Source organism: Tachyglossus aculeatus, chromosome 1 (genome assembly GCF_015852505.1).
Source record: "Tachyglossus aculeatus isolate mTacAcu1 chromosome 1, mTacAcu1.pri, whole genome shotgun sequence".
Taxonomy (NCBI): Eukaryota; Metazoa; Chordata; class Mammalia; order Monotremata; family Tachyglossidae; genus Tachyglossus; species Tachyglossus aculeatus.
In genome coordinates, this window is record NC_052066.1 from 61,862,411 (window position 1) to 61,878,200 (window position 15,790).

Here is a 15,790-nt window from a genome sequence, read left to right on the forward strand (position 1 = left end):
TTCCTGGAAAATAATCCAGAAATATAGGTATAACAGACCAAAAATAGGGGGAACCATGAGGAAGAATTCAGAATTAAGACTCATACTACGTCAGGAAGCAGCGTAGCCTAGTGGAGGCAGAAGACTTGGGAGTCAAAGAACCTGTGTTCTAATCCTGGCTCTGCTCTTGGCCTGTGTTGTGATATTGGGCAAGTCACTTAACTTCTCTGTGCCTCAGTTTCCTCATCTGTACAATACGTGTTTCCCCTCTAGATTGTAAGCTCATTATGGAGAGGGAATGTGTCTGCTAATTCTGTTGTATTTGGTGATGGCTTGGATGTGAGGGGTGAACAAGAGAGCGGAGTCGAGGATGACACCAAGGTTGCGGGCTTGTGTGACGGGAAGGATGGTAGTGCCGTCAACAGTGATGGGAAAGTCGGGGAGAGGGCAGGGTTTGGGAGGAAAACAAGGAGTTCAGTCTTGGACATGTTGAGTTTTAGGTGGTGCGCAGACATCCAGATGGAGATGTCCTGAAGGCAGGAGGAGATGCGAGCCTGGAGGGAGGGAGAGAGAGCAGGGGCAGTAATGTAGATTTGGGTGAGTCCTTAGGCAAAAGGCTGAGTACAGATGTTATCCCCAATAAAGGGTTTTTTAATGGTATTTAAGTACTTACTATGTGTCAAGCACTGTAATAATAATAATGATGGCATTTGTTAAGTACTTACTATGTGCAAAGCACTGTTCTAAGCGCTGGGGGGAATACAAGGTGATCAAGTTGTCCCATGTGGGATGCACAGTCTTAATCCCCATTTTACAGGTGAGGTAACTGAAGCTCAGACAAGTTAAGCAACCTGCCCAAGGTCACATAGACAAGTGGCGGAGCCGGGATTTGAACCCATGACCTCTGACTCCAAAGCCCGTGCTCTTTCCACTGACCCATGCTGCTTCTCTGTACTAAGCTCAATGGTAGATCCAAGATAATCAGGTTGGACACAGTCCATGTCCCACTTGGCCTCACAGTCTTAATCCCCATTTTACAGATGAGGTAACTGAGGCACAAAGAAGTGAAGTGACTTGCCCAAGGTCACACAGCAGACAAGTGGCAGAGCTGGGATTAGAACCCAGTTCCTTCTGTCTTCCAGGTCTGGGCTCTTTTCACTAGGACAAGTTGCTTGCCAAGAATTTTCTAACCCTTCAAAACCCTGCAAAATCACATGTTATAGGACTTTATATGAGATCAAGAATACCATGCTCATGTGCACACATTCAAGTCCAACACCCAGTTAGTTCATTGGTTCATTGTATTTATTAAGCTCTTTCTATGAGCCAAACATTGTTCTATGCTCTAGTGTAATAATAATAATAATGGCATTTGTTAAGCACTTACTTCGTGCAAAGCACTGTTCTAAGCACTGAGGGGGATACAGGGTGATCAGGTTGTCCCACGTTGGGCTCACACTCTTAATCCCCATTTTATAGATGAGGGAACTGAGGCCCAGAGAAGTGAAGTGAGAAGCAGCGTGGCTCAGTGGAAAGAGCACAGGCTTTGGAGTCAGAGGTCATGGGTTCAAATCCTGACTCTGCCAATTGTCAGCTGTGTGACCTTGGGCAAGTCACTTAACTTCTCTGGGCCTCAGTTGCCTCATCTGTAAAATGGGGATTAAGACTGTGAGCCCCCTGTGGGACAACCTGATCATCTTGTAACCTCCCCAGCGCTTAGAACAGTGCTTTGCACATAGTAAGCTCTTAATCATTGATTTATAAAAAGCCCAAAGTCACACAGCTGACAAGTGGCAGAGCCAGGATTTGAACCCATCCTCTGACTCCCAAGCCTGTGCTCTTTTCACTGAGCCACGAGGGTAGATATATAACAGATTGGACACCATCCCAGTTCAACACAGGGTTCAATCTAGGTGGGGGAGATAACAGCAATGGTAATAGTGGATTGCAAACAGAGTCAGCAAATGGAAAGAATACTGTCAAGACAGTAAGTGAATGGTTTTTGGAGGGGGTGTCCTCAGTCTCCCTGCCTCTCCAGGAAAACAATCTTGTGTTACAAACCTCTGTCCTCCTCGGGGTACCTCCTTGCTGCCTGCAGGACTTGGGGGAAGACTATTCCTGTGTGAAGGCAGATCCCGGAGTCCTGGTTTTAAGGAGATCCAAAGCCACACGGCATTCAGCAGCCAGGGAGAGAAGATTCTCAGTTTCCGTGCCATTGGTACTTCCCATCTCAACAGCCCTTGCTTCAGCCTTGGAAGGGTGACGAGCTATCCATAATAATAATAATAATAGTGTTTGTTAAGCACTTACTATGTGCCAAGCACTGTTCTAAGCACTGGGGTAGATACAAGGTAATCAGATTGTCCCACGTGGGACTCACAGTCTTAATCCCTATTTTACAGATGAGCAACTGAGGCACAGAGAAGTTAAGTGACTTGCCCAAAGTCACACAGCTGATAAGAGGCAGAGCTGGGACTAGAACCCATGACCTCTGACTCCCGAGCCTGTGTTCTTTTCACTAAGCCACACTGCTTCTCCAGAGTATATTCTCCATAGTATAAAGTCTCCATCAGTCCCCTTTATTTCCAGATTAGAGACCTTCAGCCCAGGAGAGAAGCTACCCAGCCTCCACATCTTCAGTAAATAGAATCCCGCTACAATCTTCCTCCACCCTCTTTGTCTGATATGGTACAAAAATCTTAGGAGCTCAGGTTTGAGCTTGAAAGATGGTCCTGGCAGATGATAATCCTGTCTTTTTTATCAATCAATCAATCAATCATATTTATTGAGCACTTACTGTGTGCAGAGCACTGTACTAAGCACTTGGGAAGTACAAGTTGGCAACATATAGAGACAGTCCCTACCCAACAGTGGGCTCACAGTCTAAAAGGGGGAGACAGAGAACAAAACCAAGCATACTAACAAAATAAAATGAATAGAATAGATATGTACAAGTAAAATAAATAAATAAATGGAGTAATAAATATGTACAAACATATATACATATATACAGGTATATATGTCCTTTATGGTATTTAAGGACTTAATATGTGGCAGTCACTGTACTAAGCACCAGGGCAGATACAAGTTAATCAGGTTGGACACAGTTTACATCCCATAAAGGCGCTCAACAATCTTAATCCCCATTTTACAGGTGAGATAACTCAGGCCCAGAGAAGGGAAGTGACTTGCCCAAGGTCACACAGTAGACAAGGGGCAGAGCAGGGACTCCCAAGCCCATGCTGTATAAGCTAGGCCATGCTGCTACCCTAAAAGCCCATATATGATAAAAATTTAAGCTTGAAACTTGCTGTTTAAAATCCAAATAGGCTGATGGGCTTTGGCTCGGTCATTATTTGCAAGTTCAGAGTTCTGAACTGAAAAGTCCAGAGTAATTTGGTATAATCAAGTTCATTTAAGCATTCGAGGGTTTTTTTGGTATTAATTGTTGGGTCCACATTCCAGCCGCACGATTTTTCCCGTAAGCCCTCAGTGGTGATTTTTCCCGTAAGCCATCAGTGGTGATTTTTCTTTGAGTTTTATGGGTGTCAGCTACATTTTCATCTCTCTCTCTCCTGACAACAGGTCTAAAAAATTCCAGTCTTTCATTGAAAGCTGCTTGGTGAAGAATCACAGTCAGAGACCTACAACTGAACAACTGATGAAGCATCCGTTCATCAGAGACCAGCCTAATGAGAGACAGGTCCGCATCCAGCTCAAGGACCATATTGATAGAACAAAGAAGAAGCGAGGGGAGAAAGGTCAGCACCAAATCCGTATCTTTCTAGCTGCGGAACCAAAACATGGGCCGGGTCATAGTGCCTTGCTGGGCCCATGTGGAGACCGGTCTGCATTTCAGATAGATTCCCATTATTCTTTTGTTGAATGACTGAATCCAGGCCTCTAAGATCACAGATGTTTGGAGTGTCAATGCAGGGGGCCCTGCTAAAATGAATATTCTTTTTCAAAGGATAGACATGTTGAAAAGAATCCATCTTTATTCCCCTGAACAAAATCACGCTGGGTGATACAATGAAACTCCTCTGAGTAAAAGATAAAGACCCGCTCTGAAAGGTAATGAAGAAAAAGTTTCCTTAAAATAAAAAAATGAATATTCAGTGCACTGCAAATCGAAAAGCCAAAAGACATAGAGTGGCGGCCATTTAAAAACCGGCTTCTCACAAGTGTAATTCTGGTACAGTAAGACTGTCTTCTCCTGGGACATGAGTATTTGGGGGAAATTATTTTACAGTAGAAATGCCTATTTTGGGACCCAAATCTGTGCAGGCCACACTGACAGCTCAACCTCAAAGCTATGGGAATCGTGAAGAAAGCAGATTAGCATTTTTACCTTGGAGCCCACGTGGGGAAGCCTGTCTTCAGTGCATCTGCCTGACTGATACAGTGTCATTCATGTTTCCCATTCCCCTCGTTCTACAACCCTCAGAAGCGAGGCAGGCTGCTTGTTGTGGGGAGGGAGAAGGGGGGAGCCTTCCTACACTTCCAGCAGTTGCCGTCAATCCTGCAGAATTGACAGTTAAGAATCATGTCCAAGAACATTCACAGGAAAAGAAACCCCACCATCTGTTCCTTTTGGCCTGTCATTTCTAGTCTTCCTGTCTTAAGTGGCGACAAAAAAAAATCCTGTGATCAAATCTCCATAACTAAGAAGCAGCATGACATAGTAGATAAAGCACAGTCCTGGGTGTCAGAAGTTCATAGCTTCTAATCCCTCTCCGCCACATGCCTGCTGTGTGACCTTGGGTAAGTCACTTCACTTCTTGGGGCCTCAGTTACCACTTCTGGAAAATGGAGATTGACACTGTGAGCCCCACGTGGGGCAGGGGCTGTGTCCAACTCGATTTGCTGGTATCCACCCCAGTGCTTTGTACAGTGCTTGGCACATAGTAAGGGCTTAACAAATACCACAATTATTAGTAAGTCAATATCAGGAGCTCCATTAGGAGAGGCAAATGCCAGGAATGTCTTTTCACCTGAAAAACATTTCACTCGATACAAATTCTGCATTTCGCTTTGAACTCTGTGTTTATTTCAGCGTAATTTCAGTTTGACAGGTGAAAATGCAGACCATCTGAAGTTCCAGTTACAGATTTACATTATCTCTAAACAAAGCTAGCTCTCTTCTCCTATCTGTAGTGTTACAGCACTACCTAAGGATGCCTCCTTCATTCCCAGGCTCCAGATTCTCCCACCACCGACATAAGGTGAAATAAAGATTATACTATGGTCATTTTCACTGGAAGTGCAATAATATCTGGAGTTTGGTACAGAATCTCCCAAGGCCTAATAAAGTAGACATTTGGAAACTACACTGAAATCCTACTGTAGTGAAATGGCTGAAACCAAGCACTTTCTGGAAATAGATGATTTCTGGAAAAAGGTTGCTTTGCTCCATGGATTATGCTGCTCTTTATCTGGGCCTTTACCCTCCTTATTTAAACCTAATCGGTAACTTAATAAATTAAACATCAGCAGAAAGGCAAATGGACAGCAGTGAAGAGGTTGAGGTTCTAGGGAAGGTATTTACCAGAATACCGGCATTTTTCTTGAATTCCAGGATTCTTCTATTCCTGGTTTCTAAGTAGGCATCGAGAGACTTGGCAAGGTGTTCATGTTGGCAGTCACAGGAAGCAGAACTAGCAATAGTTGCCCTAGCCGCAACATGATTCTAAGATGTTACCACAACCATTCATTATCAGAAGGCCTAATTTTTATTTTTTTGTATGTGTGTGTGTGTGTGTCCAGTGTTGCAGTGAGTATTTTTTTAGTGGTATATTTTCATTCATTCGTCATTCACACATATTTATTGAACGCTTATTGTTTGCAGGGCACTGCACTAAATCACTTGGGAGAGAAAATACAACAATAAACAGACACATTCCCTGCCCACAATGAGCTTACAGTCTAGAGAGTAAGTGTGAAGTACTTACTGTATGTCAGGCACTGAGCTAAATAATAATAATAATAATAATAATGGCATTTGTTAAGCGCTTACTATGTGCAAAGCACTGTTCTAAGTGCTGGGGGAAACAAGGTGATCAGGATGTCCCGTGCAGGGCTCACAGTCATCATCCCCATTTTACAGATGAGGTAACTGAGGCTCTGAGAAGTTAAGTGACTTGCCCAGGGTCACACAGCAGACGTGTGGCGGAGCCGGGATTCGAACCCACGACCTCTGACTCCAAAGCCCGTGCTCTTTCCACTGAGCCACTCTGCTTCTCTAAATGCTAAATGCTGGGGCAGATACAAGCCAATCAAGTTGGACACAGTCCATGCCCCTCATGGGCTCAGTCTTAACCCCATTTTACAGATGAGGTAACTGAGGCACAGAGAAGTGACTTGTCCAAGGTCATACAGCAGACAAGTGTCAGAGTTGGGATTAGAACCCAGGTCCTCTAACTCCAAGGCCCATGCTCTTTCCACTAGGCCTCCTTCCTGCTCAGATGCAATGAAAGCAAAACATTGAATTACATTCTGGCTTCTTACACAGTGTCTAATTCTCAACCGTGCTTCAGTATAGTACTTTGTAATCAATCGGTCATATTTATTGAGTGCTTACTCTGTGCAGAGCACTGTACAAGCACTTGGGAGAGTACAGTAAAATAGAGTTGGTAGACATCTTCCCTGCTTACAACAAACTTACAGCTTTGCACATAGTATGAGTTTAATAAATGCTATTACTATGGTATTTCTTCCCAAGGTCCCAACAAAAAGTCGTCTCTCAAAGGCAAATGTAACATACCTTCATTACTCCATCTGAAATCTTCTCTGATGTCCCCTTATTAATGAAAATAATAGTCTTTATTAAGTGCATACTATGTGTCTTGCACTGTGCTTCGTACAAGATGATCTTCAAAGCCCTACTGAGAGCTCACCTCCTCCAGGAGGTCTTTCCAGGCTGAGCTCCCTTTTTCCTCTCCTCCTTCCCATCACCCCCCCGCCCTCCCTCCATCCCCTCCCCACAGCACTTGTATGTAGTTGTACATATTTATTATTCCATTTATTTTACTTGTACATATTTACTACTCTATTTTATTAATGATGTGCATATAGCTATAATTCTATTTAGTCTAATAGTCTACATGTTTTGTTCTGTTGTCCATCTCCCCCTTCTAGACTGTGAGCTCGTTGTTGGGTAGGGACCATCTCTATATGTTGCTGACTTGTACTTCCCAAGCACTTAGTACAGTGCTCTGCACACAGTAAGCGCTCAATAAATGATTGAATGAACGAATTAGTTAAGACCCAGGCCCACCTAGAGCTCATAATCTGAGACAGGGAGAACAGGTATCTTCCCATTGTACAGATGAGGAAACTGAAGTTCAAAGAGCATATATGGCAGAGCTTAGGTTAGAACTTGGGTCTCCTGAGTCTCAGGGTTACAGTCTTTGTATTGGGCCATACTGCCTCTCCCCTTACCCTGAGCTGCCTCACTCTGATCCCGGGGTTTACTATTCTAACAGTGATAATTGGTATTTGTTAAACCCTTCCTATACTAAGCACAGGGGTGGATACAAGATAACTAGGTTGGACATAGTCCCTGTCTCACATGGGGCTCATAGTCCAAGTAGGAGGGAGAACAGATATTTCAACCCCATTTTACAGATGAGGAAACCGAGGCCCAGAGAAGTTAAGTAATCTGTCCAAGGTCACACTGCAGGCAAGTATCAGAGCCAGAATCAGAATCCAAGTCATTTGACTCTCAGGCCTATGGCCTCTCCACCAGGCCACACTGATTCTGGCCCTCATTCACTCCCTCTGCTTTGCAAGGACCCTCTGACTTATTTCCCAAAATTTCCCTTGGCCTATGATTCTTCTGATCCCTCACAGGTTCACAGTAATAATAATAATAATAATGGCATTTATTAAACGCTTACTATGTGCAAAGCACTGTTCTAAGCGCTGGGGAGGTTACAAGGTGATCAGGGTGTCCCATGGGGGGCTCACAGTTTTAATCCCCATTTTACAGATGAGGGAACTGAGGCCCAGAGAAGTTAAGTGACTTGCCCAAAGTCACACAGCTGACAATTGGTGGAGCCGGGATTTGAACTCCTGACCTCTGACTCCAAAGCCCGGGCTCTTTCCTCCGAGCCACGCTGTTAGAGTTGTTCTTCAATTCAAGGACAACATGATTATGGGGAGGATGTAGCCGTGGGGGTCAATAGCATCGAGAGAGACTCTCCCCCACATGGATGAACAAGGCCCGTGAAAATAGTGTACATTTTCTGGTCCTTTTCCATTCAGAGTGAACATTGCTCAGTCGCCAGCGGAAGAAGTAAATCCTTCCTCCGCCCGAATATACACTTGCATCTTTTTTGCTGTAGCGGTGTTGTTTTGCGCTGAGCCATCTACACTTTCTACCCCAATCCTCCTGTACCCACTAGCACACAATAAAAGACAGTATATAGGGAGAATGGGTGCAGTCTCTGATTGTGGAACATAATATGCCCAGTCACCAGCAGGATCCTGACAGCAGCCTATTCAGGGTGGTCATTTTCATGTTTTCATGAGATGTTTTGGGAAAAGTTAAAACAAGAAATGAAAACCCAAAAAATAACAAACCCCAAAGGCAAGACATCGTGTCCAAACGTCTTCAAGATCAGGCACGAGGTCTAATATATAAATGTAATTTATTTCTAATCTTTCTGCCCTGCGTTCATATTTTTCTCACTGCCAAACTTTTGGAAGAGTCTAACGTCCCAAACTCTCATGACTTCTCGGTTTTTAAGAAATACTCCGTTTTCTACAAGACATGTCGACACCTGCTAATTCATTTTGGTAATATAAAAGCAATCAAACCAGATTCCAGTGAAGTACAAATTAAAATTGTGTAGCCTGAAAAATGAAAGTTTCACCCTAGAGAATAGAAGTAATTGGATTAATATGAGACTCTCTCTTGCTGTGATTTCCTTCATTAGATGAAAATTTTGCATTTCACTCTGAGCTCGGTGTTTATTTCCGTGGAAATTCAGTTTAAAGCATGATTGCAACCACATGGATGCATACCTTTTATAGCCAGGAACATTTGCTTCTGAAAAGGGGTTGTGTATGGAGGAAGAGGGGAGGACTGAACACACCCAACATCTTAAAGGGAGAGAAGGTAAATAAGTGTCCAAAAGAAGCTGTATTAGATCTAAATTTGGAAGGGTGGTTCCTAGAGCAAAAAAACTAGAGCCACAAGGCTTCCATCTTCATTTTTCACATTTTCTTTCTAGTAAAGTAAGGCTCAGCAGATGGTTTAAAATATGTTTTTAACTTTCTATTTTGTCCAAAAGAGAAACCTTCTGTTGTTCCTCAAGATGCTATCTAGGGATAAATTCTGAATCCATGGAAATCCGAGTTAAATGCTTGTTAAGAAGCTATTATTGTTGCCTGTGTAGTGAAGGAAGAATTATGATCATTCTGGGGAAAGATCCACTATCTAAAATCATGTCTAAGTGGACACTTGGTGGGCACATTGGGATGATATCTGTTACTCTAATAAGAGGGAAAGAGTAACAGCAAATCAAGATTTTGTAAAGGTGGGAAAGAGTGAACAAAGTCAAAAAGCCTCAGGTCTCATCTAAATCTCTTTTTAGATGAGACAGAGTATGAATACAGTGGAAGTGAAGAAGAGGAAGAGGAAAATGACTCGGGAGAACCCAGGTAAGAAAGGGAAAATGCCACCAGACTTTCTGTCCTTGCATTTCCACACACCGCTTTTGTCTCTATAAATCTCACTTTTCCTCTCCTTTCCTTTCTTATCCATTTTTTGTGATCCATTACTGTAACCCTATTCATGCTGTTTTGGACCTGCCTCTAATAATAATAATAATGATAATAATAATGATGGCATTTATTAAGAGCTTACTATGTGCAAAGCACTGTAATGATGGTATTTGTTAAGTGCTTACTATGTGTCAAGCACTATTCTAAGCACTGGGTTAGATACAGGATCATCAGATTGGACACAGTCCCTGGCCCACAGGGGCTCTCAGTATCAATCCCCATTTTACAGATGAGGTGACAGAGGCACAGAGGAGTGACTTGACTTGCCCAAGGTCACACAGCAGATACATTGCGGAGCTGTGATTAGAACCCAGATCCTTCTGACTTCCAGGCCCAAGCTCTGTCCACTAGGCCATGCTGCTTCCCATATTGCTAATAATATTAACAATAATAATAATAGTGATATTTGCTATGCACTTAAAATATGTTAAGCACTAGGATAGATGCAATACATATTTATTAATTTATTTATATTGATGTCTGTCTCCCCCTCCCGCCCTAGACTGTAAACTTGCCGTGGGCAGGGCAAGTGACTGTTGTTGTATTGTACTCTCCTAGGCACTTAGTACTGTGCTCTGTACAAAGTAAACACTCAATAAAAACGATTGAATGAATACAGTCAGACACAGGTCCTGCCCAACATGGGATTCCCAGCCTAAGGTGAAGGGAGAGCACGTATTTTTATCCCCCATTTTATAGATGAGGATGTAGACACAGAACCATTAAATGACTTGCCCAAAGTCACACAATCAACTGTATTTACTGAGCACTTATTATGTGCATAGTACTGTACTAAGTGCTTGGAAGAGTACAGTGCAACAGACTTAACAGGTATGTTCCCTGCCCATAATGAGTTTACAGTCTAGAGGGGATGGACATTAATAAGACTAAGTAATTTATAATCAATCAATCAATCAATCGTATTTATTGAGCGCTTACTGTGTGCAGAGCACTGTACTAAGTGCTTGGGAAGTACAAGATGGCAACATATAGAGACAGTCCCTAATTTAAAGATATGTACCTAAGTGCTTTGGGGGTAGGAGCAGGTGACTGTCAGATATCCAAAGATCACAGATCCAAATGCAAAGATGACCCAGAACAATAATTATGGTACTTGTTAAGGTCTTACTATGTGCCAAGCTCTGTTCGAAACGCTGGGGTAGATAGAAGGTAATCATGTTGTCCCAAGTGGGGCTCATGATCTCAATCCCCATTTTAAAGATGAGGAAACTGAGGCACAGAGAAGTTAAGTGACTTGCCCAGGGTCACACAGCGGACAGGTGGCGGAGCCGGGATTAGAAATCATGACCTCTGACTTCCAAAGCCTTGAGAGAGAGCGCTAGGGAAAAGAGGGCTTAATTGGGGAAGGCCTCTTGGGGAAGATGCTACCTCAACTAGGCTTTGAAGGTGTAGAAAGTGGGGGGGTCTGGCTTACATGGAGGAGGGAGGGAGTTCCAGGCTAGTGGGAGAACGTGGGACTGTGAGCCAACTGTTGGGTAGGGACTGTCTCTATATGTTGTCAAATTGTACTTCCCAAGCGCTTAGTACAGTGCTCTGCACACAGTAAGCGCTCAATAAATATGATTGATTGATTGGGGCACAGTGAGTAAGCCGGCGCTAGAGGAAAGGAGTGTGTAGGCTGGGCTCTAATAGGAGATTAGTTAGGTGACATAGGATGGGGTGAGCTGATTGACTGCTTTAAAGCCAAAAAGGAGTTTCTGTTTGATGCGGAGGTGAGTGGGTGGCCACTGGAGGTTTTTGAGGAATGGGGACACATGACTTAGTGGAAAGAGCACGGGCTTGGAAATCAGAAGTCATAGGTTCTAATCCTGGTTCCTCCACTTGTCAGCTATGTGACTTTGGGCCAGTCCCTTAACTTCTCTGTGCCTCAGTTGCCTCATCTGTTAAATGGGGATTCAGACCGTGAGCCCCACGTGGGGCAACCTGATGACCTTGTGTCTACCCCAGCGCTTAGAACAGTGCTTGACACATAGTTAGTAATAATAATAATAATGGCATTTATTAAGCGCTTACTATGTGCAAAGCACTGTTCTAAGCGCTGGGGAGATTACAAGGTGATCAGGTTGTCCCACAGGGGGCTCACAGTCAATCCCCATTTTACAGATGAGGTAACTGAGGCCCAGAGAAGTTAAGTGACTTGCCCGAAGTCACACAGCTGACAGCCAGTGGAGCCGAGATTTGAACCCCTGACCTCTGACTCCAAAGCCTGCGTTCTTTCCACTGAGCCATGCTGCTTCCCAAATACCATTATTATTATCATTATTATTATTATTATTATTATTATTATTACTATTATTATGAACCAAACGTTTTTGTTGATTAGCAGCAGGCAAGTGGCGAGCTGGGCTTAGAACTCAGGGTTCCTGACTTCCTGTCCTTTGCTTTTCAATGAGGGCACACTCCTAGAACTTCCCTAAGTAGACCCATGCAAAAAAGCAGAAATTCGCAGTCTTCTTTCATTCCCCAAGCCCCCTGCCTTTCATCCCTCATGGCCAAGACAAGAGTGAGTTCAGTGGTGAGGGATGGCTTGGTAAGGACCCATAGGCTGGGACATTCTTCATTAGTAGCCGGGATTAGAAAGAAATGATGCCCAAGAAATCAGATCTAATTCCTAGTGATGAATGTACCTCTGAACCATGACCGTTTTGTGAAATGACTTACTTTTCAGTTGACTCCCTGAACTAACTCTCTTCTTCCTTGAGATCACTATATGTTTCGCTTTCCTTACTTCGACAGGTCTGTTGACTTGGATTTTCATTATGCTGTGTCAGTCGATCAGTAAAGTCAGTGTCATCGTATACCTGCATTTTTTCTTGCCTAGGGTGTCACTATATATGGACAAATTAGCTAGATCATTTTCCAGGGCCAACGACCAAATTAATGATAATAATGATGATTGTGATATTTGTTAAGTGCTTACTATAGGGCAGGCGTCATACTACGCTCTGGGGTGGAAACAAGCAAATTGGGTTGAACACAGTCCCTGTCATCATCATCATCATCATCATCATCAATCGTATTTATTAAGCGCTTACTGTGTGCAGAGCTCTGTACTAAGGGCTTGGGAAGTACAAGTTGGCAACATATAGAGACAGTCCCTACCCAGCAGTGGGCTCCCACATGGGGCTCACAGACTCAACCCCCATTTTACAGGTGAGGGAACTGAGGTACAGAGAAGTGAAGTGACATGCCCAAGGTCACATAGCAGACAAATAAAATCCATCCCTGGGGATTTAGAATGCTGCCCATTATTTACTTGGCACTGGAATGAAGATGGCTTCCCAGCAGACATGTGGAAAACGAGCCAACTCCCTGGAGATCGAGTTCCAAATCTCTACAGTCCCAGCACAGCCAATTGCATTTATAAAGGTTATTCCGCAACATCCATAAAACCAGAAATGTGCTTCAGTGAGGAACCTTTCTGATGGATATCTGTTCAGTTTAGAGACTGGTCATAATGCAGTGTATTCGTCAGTCTGCATGATTTGTTTGTGACTACTTCTATACTTCAGAAGTATTCAGAAGTAGAAAGAGCATAAGCCTGGGCGTTAGAAGACCTGGGTTCCAGTCCCATCTGTGACATTTGCCTGCTATATGACCTCAGGCAAGGCACTTAAACTTCTCTGTGCCTCAGTTTCCTCATCTGTAAAACAGGGGCTCAACACCTGTTCTCTATCCCTCTTAATAATGATGGTATTTTGTTAAGTGCTTACTGTGTGTAAAGCACTGTTCAAAGCTCTGGGGAGGTTACATGAAACAGGGCCTGTATCTGACCTGATTATCTTGTATGTACCCCAGAGCTTAGTACAGTGCTTGGCACATAGTAAGCATTTAAATACCACAATTATTACTCTTCTGCAATTAAAAATTTAAAAAATGAGACAAATTGGAGACATTGAGATACTGCTAAATTTAATAATAATAATAACAATGATGGCATTTATTAAGTGCTTACTATGTGCAAAGCACTGTTCTAAGCACTGGGGAGGTTACAAGGTGATCAGGTTGTCCCTCGTGGGGCTCACAGTCTTAATCCCCATTTTTCAGATGAGGTAACTGTGGCCCAGAGAAGTGAAGTGACTTGCCCAAAGTCACACAGCTGACAGTTGGCGGAGCCGGGATTTGAACCCATGACCTCTGACTCCAAAGCCCGGGCTCTTTCCTACTGAGCCACGCTGCTTCTCTAACCCTTTCTGGTAGCTATTGCTTGGCACAATCATTTTTTTAAACAGTCTTAGCTCCATTGAAAATCACAATTCATCACAAGAGGGGCCTATTTAAATGTTTGTTTGGAACAGACTTTATGCATCACTGAGCATCATTTAGAAATGGGATTTGACTGTGCTGGGCACTGGTGGTAGTAGTAGTATAAATGTTAATAACTAATGTCATTTTCAACCGCACTGCCAAAGGGAAAAGTGGATTTTGCTTCAGAGTAAGTATTAAATGTTCCTGTTATCTGCCACAGATATTAGCAGGTACAGTCGCTGCTCCTTAAATGAAGAAAGAGTGAAAGCTGCCAAAGGAAAATAAATGGGGCAATAATCTCTTCACTTTAATTCACTGCCCATATCATGCATTGAACAAGATATGGGACAAATTGTCAGAACCTGTTTGAATTTTACAGAAGCTGCATACTTAGAAAAGCCCGCAGCTTAATGCTTAGTACAGTGCTCTGCACACAGTAGGCGCTCAATAAATACGATTGATTGATTGATTAATGTTAAGCCAATTGAAAGGGTACCAACAAATGTTTTCCAAAAAATGCCAGAGAAGACCACACGTGCCATTATAGTCTGTCTATTTTGCCCTTTCTAAGGTCTAACCTGGTAGGAGAGGTCATTATTAATTTATTTTACTTGTGCATGTCTATTCTATTTTATTTTGTTAGTATCATCATCATCAATCATATTTATTGAGTGCTACTGTGTGCAGAGCACTGTACTAAGCGCTTGGGAAGTACAAAAGCGCTTGGTTAGTATGTTTGGTTTTGTTCTCTGTCTCCCCCTTTTAGACTGTGAGCCCACTGTTGGGTAGGGACTGTCTCTATATGTTGCCAACTTGTACTTCCCAAGCGCTTAGTACAGTGCTCTGCACACAGTAAGCGCTCAATAAATACAATTGATGATGATGATGATGATCTGTTCAGTTTTATACCAGAGAGTCTGGTTTTCAGATCACCCATCCATCCCCTGGCCAGCTTTGGAAACCTGCTGGACAACTCTGCGCCCACTGCTTCTGCAGAGAGACATCGTGGCTGAGGGGAAAGAGCAGAAGCTCGGGAGTCAGAGGTCGTGAGTTCTAATCCCGGCTCTGCCACTTGTCTGCTTTGTGACCTTGGACAAATCACTTAACTTCTCTGTGCCTCAGTTACCTCATCTGCAAAATGGGGACTAAGACTGAGCCCCACGTGGGAAAATCTGATTACCTTGTATCTACCCCAGCACTTAGAACAGTGCTTGGCACATAGTAAGTGCTTAACAAATGCCGTCATTATTATTTTATTTTCAGCACCCGGCCCCCAGCTGTCTCGAATCTAGCCACCGTATTGGTTTTGTTCTCTATCTCCCCCTTTTAGACTGTGAGCCCACTGTTGGGTAGGGACTGTCTCTATATGTTGCCAACTTGTACTTCCCAAGTGCTTAGTACAGTGCTCTGCACACAGTAAGCGCTCAATAAATACAATTGATTGATTGATTGATTGATTGCTGACTCCCAAGAGGTACCTGTGTTGACAGGGACCACCAGAATAGTTGAGCAGTAGCCCTGAGGCAAGGGAGGGATGACGGCACATTCTACGCTCTGCACATTTCAGAAAAACCTTTCTGCATGTCCTCCTTGGAGCCATCCTGTTAGACTGTTAGCCATCCCTTTTAGACTGTGAGCCCACTGTTGGGTGGGGACTGTCTCTATATGTTGCCAACTTGTACTTCCCAAGCGCTTAGTACAGTGCTCTGCACACAGTAAGCGCTCAATAAATACGATTGATGATGATGATGAT

General features: G+C 43.4%; 1 protein-coding gene across 8 annotated transcripts in view; it reads left to right on the forward strand.

The window, feature by feature from the left end:
* TNIK (TRAF2 and NCK interacting kinase) overlaps positions 1-15,790 on the forward strand; it is a 560,172-nt gene that overhangs the window by 395,446 nt on the left and 148,936 nt on the right. For all 8 annotated transcript variants that reach the window (XM_038749188.1, XM_038749204.1, XM_038749246.1 and 5 more), the window contains exons 10-11: positions 3,565-3,740; positions 9,579-9,645. In XM_038749188.1, coding sequence (XP_038605116.1) covers positions 3,565-3,740; positions 9,579-9,645 — 243 coding nt within the window. The remainder of the gene's footprint in view (positions 1-3,564; positions 3,741-9,578; positions 9,646-15,790) is intronic.